Genomic DNA, 27,983 nt, shown 5'->3' on the forward strand with positions numbered 1-27,983 from the left:
TTAGCTGTCTGGTATTTATTACTTTTTTAATACAGAGAAGTCACAACAAAATATTCTCTAACAACACACGCAAATGATATCATAACCAATTATTTTAATTTCATCAACATTCATTTGCTATGTACATATTCTTCCATCTGCAGAAGTGCAATCCAAGAATGTCTCAACAAGAAACCTTAACGGACAAGTGTATTTTTGAGGGGTTTTCTCACCAGTGGCCTTACAACAACATGTTTGTCCTCAGTTACCTGGTACAGCAAAATGAAGAGTACATGAAAACAAAACAAAACTGTGTTAGATGCCTCCCTTGTAGGAATATACCTCATTTTCCCAACTAAATTCATTATGAATACACTGCTCACTACTGGACACATTAATGCAAATAGACTGTCGAATAGTCTATGGGCTACAGGACATTGTAGTTGTCATGACTCTGCAGCATTAGAACAAGAATTTCAGCCTGTTCACCTTGGTAGATGTCAAATTACATGTCAGCATGTAAAAGACGCCCATTTTGTTAGTTATGGTTATCAAAATTTACTTTAAAATGTACTACTGATGGATGAATTCATTTACACATCCAAAATATTAAGTCTAGCTAAATGCAAGCCTCTCCTATGGAAAACATTGTTAACTACTGGAAAGAAAAGCATTTGCACATGCAACTCCTATTACTATCACAAGGAGTATCGTGCATTTCGGAAGAGTAGAATGTACCTCCAAATCCAGAGGACTGTATTCTCATTTACAAAACATACTTCAGGCACAGTTTAATCTGACCACAGGCCAGACTAAAAAGAACACACAGCATCAGAAAAATGAAAGGTAGTGAAGAGTAAACTTCAGCCAAACAAGCAAAGCAAGCAGCTCCTTGCCTAGACAAATCATTTCCCTTTTGACACATACAAAATCCCATTGACTCTTTCCAATGGTCATCATGATAGATAGCAAACCAAGTGCTGTGCACTTCAACCTCTTAAGTATCTGTTAAGTCTCGAAGTTAGCTTTGCCCTCGTGCTTATTCAACGCCCAGCCAAAAGGGTAGGTCTAACTGCTTGATTGGAATCTGATGCATCTAACAAAATCTTACTGACATTTTGCAGTAACCCATGAACAGATTTCTGTATTAGCAAGAAGCAGAGACAGCATTCTCTACAAACTGGGACAATTTACTTTGGAGGAAAAGTTCAGAGAATCTTTCTGTTGTTCAGCTAGTTTCCACTGAGGATCATTTTTGCCGTTCTACATCTGCTGCTAAACTCCAGTTGAGAGAGACACTTTGCAAGAAAACAGGCATTTCCACTAGCGGCAGCAAAGACTCACTTAATAGCAGAATTAAAAGGGAAAGATGAAGGAGAAGTAAATTGTTTTCTTTGATAGATTTGTACATAACTTCTCACTGTTAATAATTTAAATAGGCATTTCCATTCCCACTTTCTCAGTCTGCGGCATTCTTGGTTTTGACTTGAATATACTGTACAACCTTTCATATGCTTGTGTTTTTAAAAAGTAGCCAAATTCCCTTTTTTCCATTTCTACTCTTATATCGATTGTCGTACATATGTATCTGGAGAGGCATCTAAGTACCTAAAGAATAAAATCATAAATTAAGCTACTCTAAGGAAAGTAAATGAACAAGTATTTAGAAGATCTCCAGATCCCACTTCTGCCCTACCACGTGCATCGCACAGTGACACCTCTCCTCACCAAATGTTTGAAAAAAATGGATACAGAATGCTACTATTTTATTATCCATGTAGTGCATGTGGGGATTAATACCCTAGGCTCAAGGCTTGAATGACTAGCACTCAAGATCAAACAAAACACACATATATATTTTAATTTTTCTCATTACAGGAGTTGTCTTTGCTGTGTGATTTTAGACTGCTGGAATCACCCAGTACTTGTGCTTTTAATCTGGTTCTCACAGTACTGCCAGATAAGGTGACTCCAAACCACCCTATGTCCACCAGGTTTTGGGAACACACCATTGAAGCTGAAGGGCCCAAGTTGTTAATTCAAACTGTAACTTGTTTGTTCCCTACAAGGGAAGCCTGTAATGCAGAGCTAATAATGTTTTATCTGCTAGCCACCTTCTTCCAGCCCAGGTATGGCTGGGCCAGATCCTGTTCCTGTAGGCAACAATTACAGTGCTGGTACCACTGCAAATGGAGTAGCTGTAACTTGGATTTGTGGTAACCACACCAGAACGGTGCTAAGTCTCTCAAAATTTTTCCCACAGTTTGTCTTAAAAAGGAAATAGGATTTCCCAAAACTTTTAAAACACACTCTGAGGAAACAACTGCACAAAACCCCAAGGATGTGCTCCAGATACAAACACATGGACAAGAAGTGAGGACAGGGCGAAGGGAGTGCCAGTGATGTAAGACAGCACAGCCTGCTAACATTGCTGTTCTGGCTCACCAGCCAGAGACAGCCCAGCCCTATCCAGATGTGAAAATCATCAGCTTGAGTTGGCTTGCTTCTAAGAATATTACCACTCAAGTTAGGAGTAAGTGATCTTTGCCAACATAAGCCCTCTGTGCAGCTTGAGTACTATCTGAAGCGTCTAATACTAAAAGGAAGCTAATTCTGCAATGAAGACAGCCAGGAATAAAACTGTGAATTTTGCATTTTTTATGCACAAAGAAACACGGATATTCAGTTCAAGTTTTATGTGCACATTATTTTCTTAATTTAGCAGAAAGCATAGTTCTCTGCCCAGCGCATGCAATGCTTTTTTGGCTTCTGACTTTTTTGTTTTCTTTCCCAGGATGTGCAGAGTATCAGGGTCATTTTCAAGATCGTGATTTCTACAGATACAATAAGACAGTAATTTGGGGAAAACTGATAAACCTCAGAAGAAACAAAACATAATCCCATCTCACAAAGAGAATCAAAACCCACACCTCTTGAGTGACCGACCATTCCATAAATACACTGTGAACAAAGAAAGCCCTTGCAAGCATCACTGCTGGCTTGAGTAGCCACGTAAAATATCAGTGACCTATTAAAACTTTTATTAAGCCTATTTAAAAACTTTTATTTATAGAAGGAAAAAGTGGGGAGTGAAAAACAAAATTTGCAGATTCTACAGGGCCAACCCCTATAACACAAATTTACTGCCTAATGCAGAGACTACTATATACAGCACAGAGGCATGTAGAAAGTAAATACACTAAGTCTGCTTTCTAAAAAGTCTCCAAGTTTTTAGACCCTGGTCTTACTTAACTTTTGAAAGACAAAGGTGCAGCAATTCATTGACTTGAAAACAAATGCCATGCGTCATATTAGGTGCCTCTCAGCTCTTACAGGTCTGACAGCCCAGATCCCACTTCGTGGTCCTCTTTCCGAATCAGTCACACCAGTCAGCAGTAGGAAGCAAAGCCCCAGCCCCAGCAGACACATACAAACAACCCCATCCAGTTCAGCCTGTTCCTTCCACTTATTATGAGGTCCTAAAATATCTGTGAAGAAATATCTTTAAATAAAGCATTTTAAGATATTCAGCTTGTTTTGGTACAAACAAATGACCCAACTGGTAACATTACAACACTGGTGGAAGCAGCCCTATTGCCATACGATCAGTCAGTGTGGGGAACACACATCAAACATACATGGCAGGAAGACACTATGCCAAAAAATAATTCAAGATTAGCTTTTTTGGCATAGATTTACATTCACTTGTCACAATATTTTAGTTTTCCCCCATCCTGGGAAACCTGAACAAAAGCCCACAAAAACAACCACAAGTCTGGGATACGTATGCTCCTGCCCCCATTGGGATGCAAGAGATTTGATGAATTTAACACTAATGGGACAACTTCTTTCCAAGGATTTCCCATTTCCACCATGCTAGAGGCACAACAACCCTACACAATTACCCACCTTCCACCTGGACATATTTCTGCATCCTGTAGGTCTCCCCACACCCTTCTCTCAACTGTATTACAATAATACAAAAAATACAACCAAATAATTATAGCTGAACATTTTATCCCCACACCTGGGATATATTCAAAGGCCATTAAAATTGGCTTGCCTCCAACCTTGACAGAGATCTCATCAGGAGGATTCTGATTTAACAACATGTATATATACATATTCATATGTACACAGACAAAGAAGCTGCTCTTTCAGTTAGAAAAGAAAGTAATTTCATCACAGAATGAATTCTATAAAAAGATATGTAATAAAGTTGAAATACCCATAAAATAGCTATTACTAAAGCAAAGCTTTCGTCAATAAGCCTCCAAAACTTTAAATGAAGAAAATGGCTTCACGAAGTGGTAGTCTAGATTTCCACAGTGAGGACACTGCTGGACGTTGCTGTATTCGGAGAAATACTGCATGCCAATCCGTACATCTATTACTGGCTTCCCACAGTGCTTACAGTTCAGTCGAGCCTTAAAAAAAAAGAAAGAAAGGAAGAAAGAAAGAAAGAACAAGAAAAACACTTTTGAAATAACCAGATTCACTTCAATTCCTCGCCTCAGCAAGAGCCACACCGCCCTGGCCTCTGGTAGTTAACAGCTTCAGTCAGGAAACCCGCAGCTATGGTGCCTGCCAGTAAGGACATTTTTCACCCAGACCAGTAAATTACAGGCATGTAGATTTTTTTTCACATGAAATAACATCTATAGCCCATAAAGCCTAGAGTTCAAATATCATCCACTGTGACTGACAGGTGGTTTAGAATTTCAAAGCTCATATATGCATAGGGCTGTTTCGTGTTAGTTCACCTCAGAACAAATTAATGTCCTCGGCATATGAAGTGCTGTCTCAATAAATCACAAAAGTAGCCCTTAAGTGAGGAGAGAAACTTCACATGCGTGCCATGCAATCCTTACCCTAGAGCTCCCACCGTGTGTCTGTTAGGTTTACATTTTGATCTCTCCACGAGATGTATCAGCACTTTAATCCTTTGGTATAACAATCTAATCTTCTTGGTTTAACAAATGTATAACTCAATTTCCTTTATCAGTATGGCATGGTATTGTATCACTTTAAATATCTACTTAAACATTTATAATGCACACCAGGTTACATAAACTACAGGTCACTTAAAGCACAGAAACTATTTTACAAAACCCAACTGAGGCAGGACCAACATTAACTGAGTAGATAGGAGAAACAATTAAAGATGAAGGGTAAGGGCTGGCAGAGCTATTCGTGATCAGTACTAAGAACAACAAAAAAGGTCTTCAGGAGACATCTAGCTGAGAAAATAAGCCCATTTCCTGTACAGAAAGCTCAGCAGGCAATACAAAAACACTCGGGAGAAATGGAGGAGACTTAGGATCACAAAGGAGGTTATGAGTAAAGATGACAAACAAGCAGCGAGGGCCTGATACATACCACAGCTTAACCCCACAGACTAATATGCCAGTGAGAGCTTCAGCTCTTCATTGAAACGAACAAATGATTTTCTCTATCACCTTTGACTTAATGCATTTTCTTGGGAGGAGAGGAGGAAGAAATTATTAAAGTACTACTGCTGTTAAGACAAGACTCAAAAAGAAAGAAAACATGAAGTTCTCAGATATCTGCCCTGCTTGAAAAGCAGAAATTCTAAGAAATACAGTCTAATAGGGAATGGATTTACAGTATTTTCTTTTTAAAAAAGTCTGCTTTTTCCTCTTGCTACAGTTCAGCCCATCAGCTGGCTGCTAGCAACCTGACAGTGGCTGTAGTTCGTTATCCTACAAGCACATTCATGGAGTACAATTAAATATTTTGAAATAAGGTATGATATTATTCAAAACAGAAATCAGCAAGGCAATTCAGAGTTAAATTATACACCATATTTAAATGTCATTCCTCTGCATGCCCAGAATCATCTGTAACAACTGCGGTGAAACAATAATACATATTACCCAGCAATCACAGACACTGAAGCTAATGGTTTTATATTCAGTTCTATTACTTACCTTGTACTGTCACACTGTCCATTAATCACACAATTAAGATTCACGTATAATGAGACCTTAATTCTTGCCTTGCACATTCAATGGAAGCAATTCAGATTTAAATTTCCTCTATTTTATTGAGCTAGCAAGTCAGTATCAATGTTTTATAACTGAAAGTCCCTATTTTAAAATAGCTAAAATCTCAAGAAGCACAAAAACTGAGGTAATGTCTTAAGTTATAATCAATAGATATGTAACTGATATAATATTATATATTATATCAATATAATCAATGTCATTTTTTCAAGTCCCAGGAACTCCACTTGTCTTCTGAGCATTGGCAGAAATATTAAATTTAAAATTAAATTGAGTTTCACATGCTGGCAAAACTATATTGCAGATGTCTCTTGTATTGCCACATCTTTAAGACCAGGGACAGTCCTCCTTTTGAGCCTCTCTCAGAAACAAACAGCTGGAACTCTGCAGTAGTTAGAAACAAAGAGATCACAAATCTTTGTGGAAAGCATCCACAACACCACAAAGTGGTGGAACGCAAACATCTTGGCAAGCACCTGCTCTAAGTTAGTGACAAATCCTGCATGTTTAAAGGCAATGGCTGGCTCCTGACATGCTAAAAGGGACCACCAAGCCATACCCACGAAAACAGCACTCAGTGACTCCCTACTGTGCATCATCCCTGCCTCCACAACAAAACTGCTGAGTTTCCACTCCTCAGAAAGGAAGACTTCTTAGATACTGATGGTCCTGCTGCTTCAGGCATGTGTCTACTTTGGAGTAACCTGAAGCCTTGCCTCCTTCCTACCAAAAGCATAAATTAGGAGAGCATTTAATGAAAGTTAAGCTTCTCCAGGCTGTGGCAGGATACCATTAGCACAGTCAGTCACAGAAAAGATTAAGGAGAAACAGGTATCTCTACGCACAAAGACTCCTTAAACCTTTCAATTTTCTTGGCTTTTTTACTACATTTATCTTAGGATAAAACAAACCTCAAGCAACTACACAGACCACCTGCTAAACAATGTTCAAGTACTGCTCGAATTGTATATGATACCAAAGATACTTCCTAGTGATCATCCCAAGCATCAGCTTTAATTGTGAATGCATTTTATGGGGATTTATTAAGAAAAAAAAAAACACAAAACAAAACAAGCATTGACCACTGACCATTACATTAGCTTTTGTCTAGCTATAGGCCTTTGTACTCCGTAAGTTAAGATCAAGGGACAGGGACTCAGTCAGCTTTCTTGTACTGCACTCATAGGCTGCAAAAGAAGGGTGAAGGAAGGGATGGGAGAAGAGAAACACAGACCTTTATTATCATTAGTGGAATTTCATCTTAGGAGTCTTACGTACGATACTGACCTGACAACAGGGAGATGCTGCCAGAATATCGTAGGTATACATAGTTCCCAGTTGATGCCAGCTTCCATCCCATCGGGACTTGCATTTAATGCAGATAATTTTGTGAACCCCTTCTAAGCAGTCTACACAAACAGCATAGAGATGCATAAGCCTTCCTGTGGACAGGAAACACACTTCTTAAGGAGACTGTAACAGAAGATTAAAACAGACATTTCCCACAATGTGTTATTTGCCCTTCAGTGATACAAATCATACCTTATTAAAATCTTATTTTTAAAGAGTGAAAGATAAGCAAATAAATGTTTCTCTATGGAAAATACGTCAGACTTGACTGAAGATATTTTCCATAGATGTGAAACTCAGGAATAAGTCAACACTGCCCATTTCTGATCCTCTTATTCCTCTATTTGCTGTAGACTTTAGCAAAATACTTTATAAAAGTTGCTTAAACCACATGAGCAGATGCCAGGTTATTAAGCTATATGATCAGCTGCAGTTTTTCCAACAAGAAGACTGTGCCTTAGCTGCATCCCCATCTGACAGAGAAAGCGTAGAAGTGTTGAAGCAAGCTGGGTATAGGCTCATTTAACAGCTTGCCAAAATCTTCCAGCAAGCAGAGAACTAAGGAACTAATATTCCTTGTGGAAAAAAGGCAACAACCGGATGAGCAGTTTTCTTTCCTGTACATTTTCCTGACAATTCATTGATAGTAACTGTATTTAGAAACATTATATATTACACAGATTTTAACGTACCATACAAACCTTCAAGTCTATCAAGCTCTACCATGAACTTACGCTCCATATACACAACTACTTCCAAAAACTGATGTATACTGCCTTCCACAAAAATCAAGAGGTTTGGATTTTAAAACAAAGTATCACCTCTGCACAAATGTCACTGAACACAACAGTGCAAAATCCAAGATGCGAGCTTCCCATGAAACAAAAAGCCCTATGCAAATTACAAGGATGTCAAATCTAGACAGGTCTGATTTGCAGGGATTGAATCAATCTGCAGTTTAGTAGCGGACTTACACAGGGAACTAATTCTGTAACCTATCACATTTTGCACAGCTACACAAGAAAATGTTAAGAAGTAATGCAGTTACAAACCAAATACAAAGCAAGACTGACTGCATACAGACAGTGCTTTGTTGGACTGCAATTTGTGCTCATTAGCATCAAAGCACTGGACACATCACAGTTTGTAATTTAAAGAGCACACAACTTGTGTGCTTTTTCTACGTAAGTGAAATAAAATAGTAACAAGTTATGATTTGTTCATAGCAGATACTTTAAAACTAATGGATTTCTTTTAAATTGTTTTATTTTTAAACCAACTATTCTAGAAAAAATGAGAAGGAAAACCTGATTCTTCTTAAAATATAAATGCACAAAAACATTTGTTGGTATGAGCTGGTAAATTGAGTCACTCCAGAGTGTTCAGTTTTAGACAATGTGATGTGATGAGACTGAAGTGCAAATTTAATAAGCTCTGTTCCTAAAGTGTTCACTTTAACTCAAGATTGGAGAGTTTCAAGTAACTCCATGCACTAAAGCTTCGTGTTGCATAGGAGGACAAGCAGTTTTTATCATCTTAAGTTCTGCTTCTGCATATTAGAATACTGCATTTTCCCACCACTTAATTTTCAGGATCCTACAGGATCCTTCCTATGCTATAGGAAACGAGACTCTTGATATCTTAAACATGCCTGAAATAAAGAAGTGATTTTCTTTACTGAAGAGAAAATAACACCCTGGAACAGCACCTTGCAAGCTTAATTTCATTCCAAGCTGAGAACAGTAGTTCTGATAATAAACCATCTTACCCAGGATAACGAGGTAAAATTTTTAACCATTAATTATTCACAGCATTTTGTCTGAACAAGTTTTTCAGGTGTACCATCAAATGGGTAAGGAGCAATTAATTAAAAACAAAAACAAAAACAAACAAAAAACCAACACTTGGCAGAGTTTCTTTCCTAGTGGCAAACAAGTTAACGAGCGACAAGTTCCACTGTTACTAAACCAGATATTAGCAGTGGTAAGAGCACAAGCACATCGTGGAGGGCCTCTTCACAACAGCCAACAAGCAGTTATCTCACACAGGTATATTCTGTTTATCTTGGAGATTTTTCAACTTCTATGTTTCCTTATCACTTTTTCCCTTTGAAGTACATTAGGTAAGACGAAAACGATAATGCTAGCATGAATACAGGTCAGTGACTTAGCACACAGTGATTTAAATAAAGAAAACAATACAAAGTTTGCTGAGCAAAGGAACATTATTATATAACAGATACTATGACCATGCATGAGATAAAACAAATTTAACACAAGGAGAGTTAAGTGCTAAAATACCTCCTGCTGATGCATTCCCGTTACACTTTTCAACACAGAACTCTATGTTTTTGAGCACTAAACTAGGACTAGTTTCTCTGACTTGTGTTAGCCACACTGGCTGCCAGCAGACGGCAGGACAGATGTGTTGTGTTGTGCCATTCCCACTCACTCAGACATACTTTTTGGGAAGAGCTGAAGCCCATCCCAGTCCACGTTTGTTTGTTTCTCTGGGAGGAGAAAAATAACACATACCTTGGCCCCTGCTCAGCACAGAGCTGGGACACGGTCAGGGTGCTGGCCAAACAGGCGGGAATTTGGAACTAAGTCTAAATCCCTCGCTACTCCATCACCACTCCTTTCCAGAATAAATAAAAGCTTACTTTCACTATATCCAACCTCTCCAGGACACAGAAATCATCCTCGCCAGGCCTGCACTAACACAGGCCAGTCTACAGTCCTTGCCATGCAAAAAAATATCATCTCCAATAAATCAAAACTGATATTCTCTAGTCTGAAAGCAGACGAGAGGCATGGCTGGCAGTACAAACATGACTTTCATCCATGCCGCGGCACAGCATGCTGAAATGTAAAAGGTTGTTTAAAAGGTTAATGTATGTCTAGGAGGAAAACTCATAATGTAAATCAGTACACACACGCTGCAAGGATGGATGGCTGAAAAATCTTCCTATAGTCTATGTAGAAACCTGGTAAGATATCTCCTGGTTGTAAACAAACCACGAGGCATGGATCTTTCCACACAGTATTTGTTTTTTGTAATTCCTGCCAAGAATTTCAACCTGACCCACACTGTAATTTGAACATGCCTCCAAGCCTTAGAGTGCAACTGAAAATGCTGAATCAGAATGAAAATCTAAAATGGGGAGTGGGGTATGGAAAGCAGTCCCACCACCAAATGAAACCTAGCATGACGGACAGACAACCTGTACCTTGAAGGTGACAGGGAACATCATATTCAATTTCATCGTGTCTCGATGGGCTAAGAAATAGGGTTCCATCCACCAGCGGAAACTGTTCAAACACTGGCAATGCCCTGTGGCACAGTGCACAGTTCACAACATTCCTGTGGCTGGCACTAAGAGCAGCAAGAATAAACTTCCGCAGGTCCTCCCCTTGGCCCACCTGGGCATCGTCTTCCATTCGCACATGAAAAGTATTCAATTTATGCCTAGGTATGTGAGTGAGAAGCTCAGATAGGTCAAGCCTTCTCAAAAACTGCACGGGGGCATCGAAGTGTCCCGACCGATGTGCTTGCAAACCAGCTGCCCCATAATCAAAGTGCGCATTCCTGAACATTCCCCCTCCAGCCATGTTCTTCTTGTGTGGCTCCAGGTGGATGGCATTCTTCAGAAACTCTCCTAAGTATCGTGAGGAGCGGGGGCCGCTGAAGTGGGTGGGGGCAAGGATCGAGTAGCCGGTTGGTGGGGACTGCCCAGGAGAGACACAGGGGGAGCGAACGGCATAGCTGCCACCAATAACACTCTTCTCTTGGGAGTTCTGCCTGTCCATTGAATGCCTTCGCTGGATGTCATGACTTAAGCCCTTCTGTGGCTTGTTGGCTGGCCTGCCCTTTTTGGCCTCTTCGGCTGATTCCACCATAGACCTCCCTGTGCTCTTCTCCAACACCGATTTCTTCTTCTTGTCATCCTGCATTCGTTTCACCTGGTACCAGTCAGTGTCCTTCTTTAAATGACCCTGCCCGCACCGACAGGAGCAGAAGCGAAAAGCGAGGTCGTATCCCTTCTTTGTCCACATGTTCTGGCGACACTGCTTCTCATTCCAGCTCCTCGCTCTGCCGATGCAATTGAACTGGACAAGAATGCTGCTTTCCCACTCGTAGAAGCACTGAAGGTGCATCCAGGTGCTATAAGGGCAGTGCTCGTTGTTGCATATAACCTTCTGGTAGTCATCCTTCTCAAGGTCCACTGGCCTTCCAAAGCTACAGATCAATGGAGTAGCACAAGGGGCTTCTGTGGAACAAAAGCAGACACATTAATAATGTACGCTGCTTGTGGCCTGTTCATCACGCTGCTAGTTTAAATGCTGTGCCAAATACGAATGTGAGTTCTCACTGATGTTCAACATTATCAAAGAGCCTACAAGCTTTAGTTCTGGGTCAGAACAAAAACAGTCCCTGACAAAAAAAAAAAAAAAAAAAGCTAAGTACAAGCTATAAAGTATAAGCAAAGTATAAGCTATAGAAAGAAACAAAATACAGAATAAGGAAGCAAACAGACAATACAAACAGCTCAGTATTCAAAAACAAAAAACCTCAGAAGCATTAACCCTCCTCAAGGCTCTGTGGACATCATCGCAGAAGCGAGCTTTAAGGAGAAAGCTTTGTGAATGTTTCTGGAGGACTGCTTTGAAGTCTGAGAGGCAACACGGAAAAAACACACAGAGATGCTGGTTTGAAAAATAAGAAGATAATACAGACAGACTTCGCAGTCACAAGGAAAGGCATGAACTGATCTTTTTTTTAGGAATGAGCAAGATACAGGGGATAGGAAGGGAAACAGGAAGCAGAGAACTTTGAACAGCAAGACAAATAGCTCGTGTTTCTTGTACAGAAAGGAAGGCCTTCGTTACATCTTCAGGCAAACAGAGGACATACTGCCATTACTGACCTACTTGGCAGCTAGATTTCACAAACCAAACAGTTAGCAAAACAGACTGGTTAAAAAGCCAAATGTCACATGGGCTTTTATCAGCAAAGCAGTAGCCTTTGCTATATCCTTGAGCAAAGAATAGAGTATTTCAATTCTTTCCCTGTAACAGTATCAGATACACAGATATTCTGTATTTATGACCAATAACATTTTCTCCTCCCTCACCTAAATACCACAGGCTACGGAATACTCCGATTACCATCTGCACAGTTGCAGCTGGAAAGCAAGAAATTTTCATGTTGAGTTTCCACTGGATCTTTGTTGAGTCTAATCATGACGTTTTTGGATGCTGAGTCAAATATGATATAAATCTGTTTTATTTTTAACTTCCTACTTCAGCAAAAGAAACACCTTTCCAGTAGGGCTGTCAGGTTGCCTTTTTACCTCTGCTTTACTGAATTCAAGTAATTGCAGGCTTCTTTAGGGTCTTCCCCAGTCAAGTGCTACCTCACCCAGCATGAACCAGCACAGAGGTCTCCCTGGAGCTCCCAGGTGCCAGTCAGAACTCAAGGACTTACAAGGGACATGCACCATGCCTCATCACAACAGCCTGCTGCAGACTCATTATTTCTCCCTAGGATTTCAAATTTCTACCTAATAAGCCAGGAAAAAAATATATATATAAATATACATACATATATATATATGCTTGCATTGCTTTTAATCCAGCTCTTGTCATTGCTAGCCTGAATAATGTAACATAATTTGCACAGGGATGATGGGTTTTATGCTGTTACACTCACTTCTACTTTCAAAAAGACACAGTACACATAATCACCTGCCACACAGCAGCAATACATAAAGCATTTTGCAACAACAGGTCATTGGCATGCTAGTGGTTTTGCCCCTTTCTAACAACTTGTTAAAATGCTAGAAACAAACAAAACACCTTCAAGGTAACCTTCAGAAAATTCAAGATCACTGAAGCTCTTCAGACTTATTTACCCAGAACACATGGGCACAAAGCACAAGACTTTCCCAAGCTGTTCCCTGAACAAGCTACATCCTTCATCTTGCTTCTCTGCCTCTGCTTCAAATGCCTGAAACAGCACAGATGCAAGGAGAGTTTGCTGCAATACCTTTCCTTCAGGGTCTGAACTATAAACTGCAACAATGGCACGTTTTGGAGAACATTTTTCTGAAGCAGAAAAAGCCTTCTTCAGTCATAAAAAGGAAAAGAAGACAGATTGCCAAATTGGAGAGAACAGTGCTAGATAAGAGAAGCACCCTCTCAGGCCTCTTTGGAAGTTCCTTCTATACAGGTGACATTCTTCCTCTGCTGGTTGTCTCAGGTGTCTGAAAAGTATGCTAAGAACATGCAGGCTTTAGGTTATCACCTGAGAGGCATGGATTTCACTGGCAACCAGTGACTGATTCTTCTCCACGTTTTAACTCCATATTACTGAGTATGAGGACAGAAGCTAAGAGCAAAAGGAAACAATAATTCATCTGCCCTGAATCAAAACCTGTGAGGCTACCAACTCACACCGATCTCCATACGTTCTCACAGTGTCACCTTTGATTCAAATCACACTATGTCACACCAAGCATCTCTGCAAAGTTTGTCTTTGTTGCCAGTCATTCTTTTATCATACTTAAGAACTGACAGCATAGTTTGCAATTACGGCACCTGCTGCAGTTTATGTCAGAAAAAAAACATCAGATAAATTGAGACCAATGAAGGCAAATCATCATGTGCAGCAAGATACAAGAGGTACCACCACGGACAGCTCTCACACATTTCCTACATTTACCCATTCTAGTATGTATTCTTATACACCACTGCCAGAAGGCAGGAAGAAAGGACATGCCAACAATTCACTTACGGTCCCCCCGTGTTCCAGAGAGTAAATGTTCTAACAGCTGCACACATAATTATAGCTGACAGACAAGAACATAACTGCACAGACATGCCTAGAGATCTCCAGTTAAGACCGTACACTTGTTCTTCCATACTGGTAACACTAATTGACTAGAAAAGAAAGGTATTTCGTTAATGAGACTTTAAACATGGTTCTGGTTTCAGATGAAAAAGTACACGATCATTAACTCTCTACAAAGTTTACTGCCTTTTCACGATGTGGACAAACACTGAGATCAATAAAGGAAGTGTCTGAAATACAGAAAAAAAGAAATCAAACCAGCTTGTGTATTCAACAGAATGTATCCACAATTATTTGATTATAAACACGTCCTGCATGTCTAGAGACTCTTTTAAAGGCGATTTTCAACAGATTTTTCCTCTTTTCAATAGTCCGGACCTACACATTCCAGGACTATAGAATGTGATCTTCTCCAACTCCTCCCTGGGAACTCATATGCCAGATAAACAGAGAACTTCCCACCTAATGTAATTATGAGAAAGAAAAAGATTTCTGTTTTTGACAGTGATGTCCTTTTTTTCTTCCCCACATTTAACTTAATTAGATGACAACTTTTTCAGACATTTCTTCATCTGATCTACCTACTCAGTGTAAATTGGCTGCACATCAATTATCACAGCAGAAGCAGGTCTAGGACAGCTGGAAGACAGCAAGAGAGCAATCAAGTTTTCTCCCACACAAAAGACTCCACTCAAATAGTGGCACTGAAGTTTCCCTGGAAAACATAATTACCAAGAGGAGCAGCTACTCCTTACAAACCTCATCTGGGAACTCGTGAAATTCCACTGGTGTCCCTGCAGGAACACAGGAAAGACTAGAAAACCAGCAGGTCTCTACCACATGGCTGCACTCCTGCAGCACAGTAAAGAAAGACTAGTTTGCTCACTTTTTTTTTTCCTGCTTTCATTGACAAAGTTTCTTATTACAAAGTCTGCTAATTTTGAGGCATTGATAAACGTGGTGCAGCACTTCCACAACAACCTGGAACATTTACTGTGGCTAATGAAAGCTGTTGCAGCATTAAGCCCTAACACTTCTGTGGTACCAGCGAATCTAAGAAGGCGGTAATCTCCACTTGCTGAAACGTGTATAAAAATGATTGAGCCAATATTCAGTTCAGTCTAATATTACAAGTTTCATCAGGTCTATCTGTGCAAAACATACTTAAGGACAAAATATCCCCTCAAACTTCCCTTTATCCATGCCTCCATCCAAACACAGTCACGCCACGTGTTCCTACATAAAAAACAAATGAGCAACAAAAAGAAAAGAAACTTTTTTTGTGAAAGTTTACTAGTTCACAGCAACGGATATGTCATATGAGCAAGAATGCCAGCATTCAGATTACTTAGTATGAGAGCCACGCTAGCAATCGTGAACAGCTCTTCTAATCAATTCAGACCCTCAAAAGTGCTTTACATTATTTCATCATCATTTTCCAAATGAGACAAAGCACTTATTACAGAATTACAAAACTAAACTTGTTATCAAACCCTTCTATTTCCCATTAATTAGAAATGTATTTGAAGACTGTTCTTCGAGATAAGATCACCATGTTTGTGTTTTGTAGTAACAGTATTGCCGCAACCATCAAGAGACATACACAAATAAGGGAAGTAAACTGAATTTCACGTGAGCTAAACTACCCATCCATATCCGCAGCCCCAAGCCGGTTTGTCACCTGAATATAAACTGATTCCAAGAAGCTAGTATGCCATCAGACTTCTAGTTTCCGAAGTTAAAAAAAATAATAACTTACAGGAAAAATGAAAGACTAACAGGTATCAGAGAAGCATCCACTCTTCTGAAAGAAAGCCTAACTGACCATAGAAGTATCTCTATTTTACCTTTCAGTTTCAAGATGTTTCTCATAGCCTGAGAGAACAAAACAAGACAGCAGGTAGTTTTGTGCAGCAGAACAGATTTGGTGTGTAGACCCAAGTGCACAGCTGTAATGGGCAGGCTGCTGATTTGGAACTACTGCTGCACATTGACTCTTTCAAGAATTTATGGTTCAACATAAAAAAGAAATGTTTTCTCATATTCCACTGTAGTGATTTTCATCAGTAATTCTGAATGTAGTTTTAAGGGGCAGCTCATAAATGTCCTCTAAAATAGAAATAATACGTAATAATCTGAGTAAATGTACATCTGGGCCAAGATCGTTCACTGTTTCAACAAGATTATATTTCTGACAGAACTACCATAAAATTAATTTTTCTTTCAAAAACAAGAACATGATGGAATATTGCAAGGAAGTGATCTGGTTTGGGCATTTGGTTTTTTGTCAGTTTTTCCATTCAGGTTTAAACATCAGTAGAATTCAGGAACAGAAACAAATGAGATAAATCCCCTTCAGCATAAACCACATTAACCTGTTTCTACACACACAAAAAAAGAAAGATTTTAAGACAGTATATGAAGCCCACCCTTCCCTTTGCATGACACAAATGAAAGCAGCAGAACATCTGTCTGAGGAACTCCTCTCTGATGAAGTAAATGGCGGAGAATGTTGTTTACTTCTGTTTACACACCCATCAGGAAACCGAAGGTGCAACCAGCAAGCCAAATGCCATGATTCCATGGCTTCAGTTTCGTGACTGTTCTTATTTGTTCTAAATCCTAAATGTGGGTGCCTTAAGCAAAATTAGCTCTTTCCTCCATGTTCCCACATTATCCATTGTGCAAGCCCCAGAGGTCTTCAGTCAGTGAACAGAAACAGATAACTATTTCCTGTACTAGTCAGTGTAGGTTTCAGCTCACCACACTGACATAGGAATGCTAGTAAAGCCCAAAGGGCAATACTAAGAATGTAAGGCAGGGTACAGAGGAAGTAGAAGCGAGGCTCTGGAAGAGGCAGCCTTACTGTCATCTTAAAGCAACTATGACAAGACAGGAGGTTGTTATGGATCTGGAAACAGAAATGACAAGAAAAAAAAAAAAACAACTAAGGTCTTGGCACTGCTTTAGCTGCAAGACACCCACTATTGGTTGCTTTTGATCTACCACCACTCTAGTACCTCACCACCTACGTCAAGGACTCTCTACCTGCCAGTACATTACCTAGCCCAGAAAAGGTACCTATGCGACACATATGTCGCACTTGAACCTTTACTACCACTTTTGCATGGACAGCATTCCCTTCACAGCCTTACACTGCCAGAATCTGTTCACTCTGTCAACTTGAACTAGAGTTGAGTTATTTCTGTGGAAGGCTACTATCCACGAACCATTTCCATGAATCGTCACTATTTCCTCTACCACCAGAATAGCTTTATTTTAATTGAACTCAGACAATACCACCGTGCTAAGACTGCAATGCAACTGGAAAGACAAAAAACAAGCACAACAATAAAACAGACTGAACACTTGTATTAATTGCCCAATGTGTTTGCTTTTGTAATCACTGGAATACAGTTTGATATGTAAAAGACTACCAAGAAGTGACAACACAGTACTGCCATATGCATAATGAGTTAAACAGCACAAACCATATAGCATTGCAGAAACAATCAGTTACCTTCCTAGGAGACTGAATGGAGCAGGAAGAATACAATGGGAAAAAGCATTTCACAAGTGGATCGAAAAAGGCAGGCATGGATGTTCAGTGAAGCAACAATAAATAACAGCAAACATTGATAACACTCGATGATGACTGATTTCTATCCAAAACTTCTGACAATCTATGCAGACTGATGAAGATTAGTTTGCAGCCATACTCCAGAAGGAAGGGGAAGAAACAGGACAGCAGTACCTTCTAAACCACCCAAAATGTAGGCTTCTTTTGTGTCATAAGACTCCCTATGACATCCTTGAAAAGAAAAGCCAGCATCAGAAGTTCATCTTCAGCAAGCAATGCAGGAGAACAGCTCAGACTGATGTGACCCCTGGTGCTGACCCACCAGCATCACTCTGTAAGAGCCATGGACTCTAGATAAGCCCTCATCACAGTGGGAGGCTGGCTCAAAGCTTTCCACAGCTAATCACTTGCATGTTGTCACTTACGTGCTGAGCTGGGAGTTGAATCATACCCTCAAGAGCCAAGTAGCAGTGGTCAATATTTACAATTGGAAGGGATCAAAAGCTCTACCTGACAGCTTACCCAATGTGCAAGATGTCACAAGCTCTACGACGTGAGTAGTCATGTGAGGTGACCACCCTTCTTAAGGGAACACCTGGGGTAATCTAGAGTTGCTAAACTCTGGCTCACCCAGAAATTGACAAGACTCCTGGAGGGCTCAGCAGCGCTAGAACCATCTACATATACTTCACTTACGCTGACTTCATACTTGGCCTCCAAAGGTGTCTCTTCCCCAGAAAAGCTGAGAGAGACCTAACAGCTACATAGCAGTGGGAAGATGCAATGGAAATCATGAAGGCACACCTGTTATGTTGACGCCTTCTAACCTGAAGCACTGCTAGAACAAATGCTTGTTTATGAAATCAATGATTAGCACATGATACAAAGTTGGTGTTGTTAGTGGCTCTCAATCACTGACACCCCATTCAGTCATCACCTCAACAAAGTCAGAAAGTCAACAGCAGAACTGTATAAAGGAAGGGAGGCACCTACATGAGCACAGTTTTGCAGTTTGCTTACACAGCAGCCACCAGTGCTCAGGCTGGATCAACTCTGCCAACACAGCTGGTAATAAGATCTTACAGCAATCACCAAAATCTACATTGTTGTTATCCTCTAGACAAACTAGACAGCTTATTTCCATTCAGAATCTGTCATCAAAGCACAAAGAACAACTAGTCCATCACCAGCTTGGTCTTTTGTTCAGGATGTACAGAACTTCCCTGCCTAGGAAAAATCCTGACCAGACTTGCTGTATGTACTTAAACACTCCAGGCAAAAACATCACTAGTTCACCATATCAGGGAGAACAAACTCATACCTCTACTTCTATCAGCATCACAACTAACGTCAATGTATTCCTGCTACTGCCACATTAATTCTGAGTTGGCATCACCAGGCCAAGTAAGGATTTTTACACAGACCTCTACCATGATGAATGCAGAGATTGGCGACTCTCTCAGGGCTGGTGGGCATTAGTATGTTCTGAACCTTGGCTGTGGTTTTGTCCATACATGAATCATTCTCACAGCAAAGCAATTCCACCATTAAATTATCTTACTGTAGCCTTCTAATAAAATGCAATATCCTGAAATGTTACAATAAACTAACCCTGGTGTCTCAAAAATATCCTTATATCTAGGATATTCTAGTAATTAAAGCAGATTCCAATTCACCTGCCTTAGCAAGTTTCCAGTAGTAAATTCCAACTCACGCTGAGAATAAAGGAAAAAATGTAATAAGGCAAACGAAGCTACAGGTGTCCTAAATCACTATTGGAAGTAAACATGGCGGACTCGATTTGCTCAGAACAAAAGCCAGTTAGCCATGAGGCCCTGCTCAAAAGCACAAGAAAAAGAACAGTAAAAGGAGAAAAGGTTGAATCAAATGGTATCTGCACCTTTTCTTTTTTAGTTTCAAGTCTAAGGGTGTTTGTATCATTGGTCTACACTTTCCAAGTTTCCATACAACAATATTTTTATTTTCCACATGAAAGGCTAAAGAAGCTGGTATAAATTCGGTGGGAAGCTGGGGATGAAGCCGCCCTAGCTGCAGTAACTAGCATCTCTGCAAGACAACGTCTCCTGAGGTTGGAGCTGTCGGTTCCAATAGATGTCTCTCTCACTATGCTGTGTTGGCTTCGAGCCCCGCCTCTGGGCCATCTCTGACATCTGTGCAGCACACGGAGGCCTCAACTGTACACTGCTCCCAAAATGCTTATCTGTAGCACAGAAGCAGAGCTGGGGAATACCAGGCATATTCAACAGCCAGGCTCTGACTGAAGCTACCTCCTCTTATAGCAAGCATTCAAGACAGGAACAGCAGCAATATCCCACTCAAGCCCTGGCAGGAGGACTGAAAGACTCTGCCATTGCAAAAGAGAAAGATAAAGGTTAGAATGCTCTCAAGATAAATGTCACAGAAGTCTACCGGGAAGTGCCAGCACTCCACTCAAAATCCTGGAAGCTTTCAAAATGGAATTATCCACTCCAGTGGCTAGGTTACTACTTCAAGAGGCCTGTTTGAAATTATCTGAATTTCTGTGAACTGTTTAAAAAAAGCCCATGCCTTACTAATCCTGTTCTAATTCAGATACCTTGAAGATTAGCTGGATTATTTTTCCCTGAGCTAGATGCAAGGTTTACCACCACTTTTTCCACACGTGCTGTAGCAAGAGAAGCAGAGAATCAGAGAATCACAGAATGGTTGAAAAGGGCACAAAGATCATCCAGTTTCAACCCCCCTGATATGTGCAGGGGCGCCAACCACCAGACCAGGCTGCCCAGAGCCACATCCAGCCTGGTCTTGAATGCCTCCAGGGATGGGGCATTCACAACCTCCTTGGGCAACCTGTTCCAGTGCGTCACCACCCTCTGTGTGAAAAACTGCCTAATATCTAACCTAGCCCCCCCCACCCCATCCCAGTTTAAAACTATTCCCCTTTGTCCTATCACTATCCACCCATGTAAACAGCCGTTCCCCCTCCTGTTTATATGCTCCCTTCAAGTACTGGAAGGTCACAATGAGGTCTCCCTGGAGCCTTCTCTTCTCCAAGCTAAAGAAGCTCTGTTACCTCAACCTTTCTCCATAGAAGAGATGGTCCAGCCCTCTGATCATCTTAGTGGCCCTCCTCTGGAAATACGTCTGCCAGTAATCATGCTACTTCAATATCAAAGGATGTGTCAGTATGCAAGGCTGTAAGTGAGGCTGAAGGAAACTTATAAATGTCTCTAAGGACAAGAAGCTGATTTGTCACTGCTTGTTAGATCACTGGGAGGAAAATATGGGATGAGTACAGGGAAGGTAAAGCAATCAGTTCAAAAACTGCATTTCCTCATATGGAATCTAACAAACATCAAACCTAACCCCTACTCACGCAAGCACTACACTTGAACCAGTGACTGATCACAACGCAGAATGCAGACAGGCCTTGATAACCACTTTGATAGCAAAAAGAACTGTTATAAAAAATGAAATGTGTGTGTACTTGTTTGTATCAAAGGATATTTATTTTATTCAGCAACAGTACAGACATGATCCCATTTGTGAATATCTGCAGAACATGCCTTGCACTTACCATGAAAGGATGTAACTGCATAGTATTAAAAATTCTAAAGAAAGATGAAAGTCCTTTCAAAACCGATTTGCACTGATACAGTGGAATTTGCATTCAATTGATTTCTGCAGTCAGAAGAACTCAATGGAATTAGGAAGAAAAATGGTTTTCCTTAACAAAGTCCGTATGAATTAGATTTTGATATTCATTGCAACAGAAGAGAAACCTGATATTCTAGGTGGTTTCAGTGATATTAGTGGGACCCCTTCCTTCAAGGTAGGTAGTAACAAGGTTCAAATACACAATTTCACTACAAGGTCAGACTGGAATTGTATGTTATATGCAACGGAATATGTGACAGCAAATACTAATCCATACTTAAATATCAAAGCAATTCATGCTCTAAAAATATATTTTTAATTGAATATTGCACTGACAAATCTACTGACTCTATCATCCTTCCAGGATGTAATTTTTTTTTTTGTAAATCTTACTGGCTGGCCATTCACAGCTTTCAACATATCAGCCACTGTTGCACTGATTGATTTTCTTCTTCCTATTTTTATTCTGTGTTAACATCTTCATCTGAAAGTAAATAAAAAACTTACAAACTTGTGAAATCCAGGTAAAGAGTATGCAAAAGCACAGCAGGCCATTTTAAAGCCAGGTAACTACGGTTAAGTTCTCTAGAAATCTTACATGAATATGAAGATTACAGATACAGTTTTTAAGCTTCTTGGATTATTCTTTATTTGAGAAGTAAAAAATATTCAACTCCATGGAGTAATGTGGGTGCCACAATATAGGGACATAAAACCACTAGAGAGCATCTAAAGGAGAGCCACAAAGATGGTGAAGGGTCAGGGGGGCAAAATGTATGAGGAGTGGTTGAGGTCCCTGGATGTGCTCAGCCCAGCACAGAGGAGCTGAGAGAAGGCCTCATGGCAGCTGCAGCTCCTCACAGGGAGCAGAGGGACAGCATTGAGCTCTGCTCTGTGTGACAGCAGCAGGGCCCGAGGGAACAGCATGGAGCTGTGTCAGGGGAGGGGCAGCTGGGGGTTAGAAAATGGTGCTTCACCAGAGGGTGGTGGGCATAGAACAGGCTGCTCAGGGCAGTGGGCACAGCCCCAAGCTGCCAGGAGTTCAAGATGAGTCTGGACAACACTCTCAGTTTTCTAGTCTGATTTTTGGGTAGTGCTGTGTGGAGCCAAGAACTGGACATGATGATCCTCGTGGGCTCCTTCCAACTTGGGAGATTCTATGATTGCATAATATCTCTGATTGATGAGAGAAAGCTCTGGTACGGAGGACACTGTGCAGAGCTGATGTATATTCCAATACTCCCACTGCGTGAAGTGAACCTGTTGCACATCTCCCAAGAGCATCTAATTTACTAGGAAGGCACATTATGTTTTTCACTGTCCTTTTGGGGTCTGGTCCTCAGTGAAATGATCCACAGGGAGTTCCTGTTGCTAAAGGAAGCTGAGCCAAGGCAGGAGCGCAGGTGGGACGTGCAGCTGCAACTCAGCCAGCCCAGCCCTATCAACACGGGCACCACTCATACAACTGCTCTACTGGCACAGCAGAAACTCCACCCCAGGGAACAATCTTGCTTGTGGGACCTAAAGTACCCACCTTTGACAGCTCTACCACTGCCTTTCTTCCCCTGGAGGATTCTCACAACCAGGATCCTGTGTAAACCTGAATCTCAGCAATTCCAGGACAGCCAACACACTTAGCTGTAACTGTTTTGCAGTTTAAGGGCTCACCTATGCCAGTGGGGAGAAAGTATGGCCTTTAATACACTGTAAGACAGCAATTTAGAGAGAGCTATGTTGCAATTTTTTGTTACTTTACCTTCAAAGTCTAAAATGAACCCCACATTAAAGTGGAAAACTACAGACACGGAGAACAGACAGCTAGCTTCTCCTTTTCATTATTATTCCTCCTTCTCATTTTCTCGTGGTACCAAAGCTGGAGAGACCCCAGCGACAAAGACGCAGCAATAAAACAGCAAGATGTTAAGACAGGGACCAGAAAGAGGAGGAAGAGGACTTGGATCTGCTGGACAATGAAACCAAGAACAGATGCAAGACACAGGAAACAGGTGGAAGAAAGAACTTTGGGAGTCAGAAACAACTGCATCTAAGGATTGGCACAAAAAGTTTATCAGATAAAAGTCGTAAAACGCAGACTGGCTACTACAAAAAGTGCCCAAGCTCAGAAACACAGAAATGGAAAAGGAATTTGCCACTCAGAACTGCCAGATCCCATGTAAACCCTATGGACGTTCCTCTGCTGCTCCTCTGAGCGAAGGATCCACAAAATGTCTTGATTCCTCATGCGGTTCATGCCTGCATATGAAGATCACCAACTACTGCTATGGGGAACTCCAATAATCCACAGGGCTGAAGTCACTGAGACAAAAACTAACGAAGCTGCTGATATAATTTTACATAATCATAGCTCAGACTTTCCAATTTTATCAAGAAAACTAACATAGAAAATTATCTAGAAAAATACTTTTTTTTTTTTTTAGGAATATCCTTCAGTCCTTCTAAAGACAGAAAATCTAAGAAATAAGGCTATTACATCAAATTTCACCTTAATTGTGCATTATCATAGTTAAATTAGTACCCTGACCCCATGACCTGCATCTCACTCAGCATAGAAAATAAATGTCACTTTGGTCAAGATTGAGCTATTATATACAGAACTCCTCCTTGCTCTGAAGGAAGGTGTACGTGTTTCAGCATGCTACCAGAGAACGGGAACTCTCCAGGAAAGGAGGTGAAAAGGCATAGAAAAATAAGCGAGGGGAGAAGGAGGAATGGAAGGCACAGCTACAGAGCATGAATGTTCCTTGTGGACGCTATGCCAGTATCTGCAAAAAAAGTTACAGCGCAAGATGGAGAAAAGTCATCACATCTGGTCCAGTGGCTATGCTTTCCATTCCCTCGATCCCCACATCCTGAAGCCAGAATCTCAAACTCAGAAGCCCTCCAGAGCAGCTGGATCTCTGAATAGGCATAAATGAAAACACTACTAAAACCAAACACAAACAGGTGGTGAAAAATTCACTGATGTTCTGGGGGAAAACAGTGCAAGGATCAAAGCAAAAGTTAACCCCTCTCCACTGCAAAGGGCTGCTGTAGCAGCAGCTCTGTGTAACACAGCACTGCTAGTCCTCCCTGCAGAGAGAAGCCCAGAGGAAGTTAAAAATTCTGTTTCATTCCAGCATTTGGATGTTGGGCAGAATCAATACACAGAGCGCATAATGAACAATGAAGACTTCAATCTGAGTCACTAACCCTTCCCTGGATGAAACAAGGTCCTGATGTGACTGCGTAATTAGACTGTCGTACCAACACCACGATGCCAAGACAAGGTTTGCAGTCTTAATTCTGCAACTATTACATCTGCTGCTTTCATCTCTATATACTTGTCCTGTCACATTAATGAAAAAAGAAAAACAGGTTATGTTATTAGAATTACCAATTGCTTTTCCAGGGCAGAGAGAGCACAGCATGGGTGACAGGCAGCACAGAGGCAAGAGATGCAGAAGACCGGTGCTCATGGGCAGCACAAGCCACAGCGTGCAGCTGCTTGCTCCCTGGGCAGCAGCACAGGGAACAGCCTCCCTGCACCCAGCACACTTAATCTGCAACCCAGATAATCTCCCATGAATAATCGAGAGTTGACTGCGGACAGCAGAACTCCATTAACCTCAGAACTCACTGTACCAGGCTGCGTCCTCAGTAAAGTGCTTAGTGACCAATTAACCTCAAGCACACCGTCCCTCACAAACACCTCAGGACTAGAAATGGGACCCCACTGGCCTCTGAGGGTCTCCAGGCCTACACTGAGAAGCTTCACTTCAGATTCACAGGTTTTGAAGACACCAGGGAATCTACTAGCATCATCTGATATTTTCAGGTCTGATATTAAGAATTTCTTTTTCTCAGAAAGAGTAGTTGGGCACTGGACCAGGCCGCCAGGAAGGTGGGGGAGTCACCATCCTTGGAGGTGTTCAAGAGCCATGTGGATGTGGCACTGTGGGACGTGGTCAGTGGGGATGGGTCGGCGGTTGGACTAGATGACCTTAGACATCTTTTCCAACTGCAATGATTCTGTGAATCCCTGCACATGAGAACTGGATGCCCAGCTCTGCTGCAGGACAGGAGATGCTTCTTCATTCACCTCTGGACCAAGCCTGCTGAAAGCTCTGGATGGATCAGTAAGAATGCAATTTACAGAACTTCCAGCTCAGGGTTATCTGACGAGCAGGAGCACAGACAAAATAAAGCTCACAACCACACAGACTCCTCCACACCTCCCGGAGCACCTGAAATGAAAAATGTGACCAGACACATCGATCCTGACAAACCACAGAGCAGCTATGCTCATCAGGCACTCCACGTAAATACTGAAGCCAACATCATACCGCTGTTCTGAGGACATAAAAAAAGGGACTGGGGTGCCCAGAGAAGAGGATGTTTCTGACCACAAGGAAGGAATCACAAGGAAGCGAGGAAGGAGAGAATAAAGCAGCATGTCAGTTTAGGTCTTGGACAAGCAGCTTCAACTTCATAGGCGCTCAGCTAGCTTAGCCAACACCCCAACATCAGGGCATCACCTGTAAAGCACACATCCTACCACCAAACTGAAGTCCAAGAAATGATCCAGTTCTTGCTAATCCTTCTGGCTTTTCCCCTCAATCACTGAGTACAAATAACCAAAAAAAGAAAGAAAAAAAAAAAAAAGGAAAGGAAATTCTAAACATTCTCCATGACTCTCTGAAGCAAGTAATAATCTCATAAAAGTAGTACGGCAAAGGCTTTGTTAGCCAAAGAGACCCGTAATTAATTGCTAACATTCCTAAGGAAAAGTTTCCATTAAGCGATATGTGGGAATTGGACATCTTGAAAACTGCAGTAAGACTCTTGGATCTCCCGCCGGCTAACAGCAGCCAGGCAGAGCTACTGCCAGAAAGCATGAAGCTGTTGTGCTTCACCCTCCCAGCTCCTCCAGCGTGTTTGGAAGGGAGTAGCTGGAGGCCAATTTCCAAGGGGAAAGAAGAAATCATCAAGATGAAGGTCTCTACGCAGCTCACCGTAAGCATAAGGGCAGAACGTAGATTCCTCCTCCTGGATTAGCTAAAAAGTGTACAGAGATCCCAGCCCACCTCTAGTTGTAGCTCAAAATATCGCAATTTGGAGACTGCCTCCAAAGACGAACAGCAAAGCAAATAACCAGAAGGAAAAAAAAAAAAAAACCTTACCAAAATTCCTCCGAATCGGAAACCAAAGCGCCAACCGAGGGCTGCACAGAATGGCTGATCAGAAAATGAAACTTGTAACTACTGCCACAGGACAAATGAAACGCAGCTAAAAGAAGGGCTTTCATCTTTAATCGTGATGAAGTAAGGTAGGGATTGTTAGGCACTGGCATTTCCAAACCGAGCACTGTCCTGCTTGGCAGCGAAGCCCCCCGCTTCCCTCCAGGCACCTCACGCAGACGGACGGGTCACAACGCAGCCGGGACCGCTCCGAGCCCCGCTCCTCCCGCGCGGAGGGCGGCGCGACGGCGGGCGGCCAGAGCCGGGCTCTGCCCCTCTCCTCGCCGCAGCTCCGGGCGGGCGGCCTCGCGCCTCCCCGCTGTCAGCATCACCGCGCGGCACCTGCCCGGCCACGGCCCCCGCCCCGCTGCGGCTCCCACCCTCCCGGCCCTCCAGCCGCAAAGGCCGCGGGGGGCCCGCGGAGCTCAGCCCGGTCCCGCTGCTCTCTCCACCCTCCCGCCCCTTCCTCCTCCCGCTCCCGCCCGGGCCTGCCGCACCACCTCCCCGCGCCCGCCACGCGCGGCCGCCGCCCGCGCCCCGCTCGGCGGCCGCTCCCCGCCGCCTTCCCGCTCCCCGCCCCCGGGCCCCGCGGGCCCCCGCGCCTCCCGCCCGCCCGCTCCCTCCCGCCGCCTGCGCCACTGCAGGAGGCCGCGGTGCCCGGGCCGCCGCCCGCCGCCCGTCGCTCACCGCTTTTGACGTCGCCGGGCGCCGCGCCGCCCGCGGCCGCCGCGCCGCCCGCTCCGCCACCCGCGCCTCCGCCCGCCGCCGCCGCTCCGGCCCCGCCGCCCGCCGCGGCCCCGCCGCCTCCCGCCGCCGCGGCGCCGCCGCCTGCCGCCGCCCCGTTCTCCTGCTCGTCGCCGCTGCTGTTGGCGCGCTTGTTCTTCTTGCCCTTGCCGCCCTTCTGGTTCGGCATCGCGGGCCCGGCCGCCGCCGCGGCGGCGAGGGCGGGCGGGCGGCGGCGGCTGCGGAAGGCGCCGCCGCTACCTCCGGCTCATGGCGGGGCCGCGCTGCGCCGCGCCGCGCCCGCTGTGGGCGGCGGGGCCCGGGGGGGGGGGACGGGGCGGGGAGGGCGAAAGGCGTGTCCCGCTCGGCCGCGCCGCCGCCCCGCTTCCTCCTGGAGTAGGCGCTGGCGGCGGCGAGAAGCGGAGCGCGCCCGGGGGGGTGGGGGAACGGGGCCGAGCCTGGGCTGAGCCTGTCGAGCGGAGCGGGAGGGGCTTGCTGCGAGGGGGGAGCCCCGCTCCCGCCGGCACGGGGGCTGGGGCGGAGAGGCGGTGCGCGGTTCGCAGCCGGGAAGTCGCCGTC

At 43.0% G+C, this 27,983-nt stretch overlaps 1 protein-coding gene across 3 annotated transcripts; it reads right to left on the minus strand.

The window, feature by feature from the left end:
- HECA (hdc homolog, cell cycle regulator) lies at positions 1-27,692 on the minus strand. Of its 3 annotated transcripts, none has more exons than XR_003074287.3 (5): positions 27,369-27,692; positions 10,585-11,625; positions 7,293-7,447; positions 7,095-7,192; positions 4,373-4,406 (listed from the first exon to the last, which is right to left on the minus strand). XR_003074287.3 is itself a non-coding variant. In XM_015284196.4 (4 exons), exons 1-4 carry the CDS (start codon positions 27,592-27,594, stop codon positions 4,242-4,244), a joined length of 1,587 nt encoding a protein of 528 aa, XP_015139682.1. In that variant the 5' UTR covers positions 27,595-27,692; the 3' UTR covers positions 1-4,241. The 3 variants fall into 3 exon arrangements, 1 of the variants encoding a protein (XP_015139682.1); XR_003074288.3 differs by having other exon boundaries at positions 4,373-6,389; XM_015284196.4 differs by lacking the exon at positions 7,095-7,192 and having other exon boundaries at positions 1-4,406.
- Between the last annotated feature and the right edge of the window lie 291 nt (positions 27,693-27,983).

Source organism: Gallus gallus, chromosome 3 (genome assembly GCF_016699485.2).
Source record: "Gallus gallus isolate bGalGal1 chromosome 3, bGalGal1.mat.broiler.GRCg7b, whole genome shotgun sequence".
NCBI classification, from domain to species: Eukaryota; Metazoa; Chordata; class Aves; order Galliformes; family Phasianidae; genus Gallus; species Gallus gallus.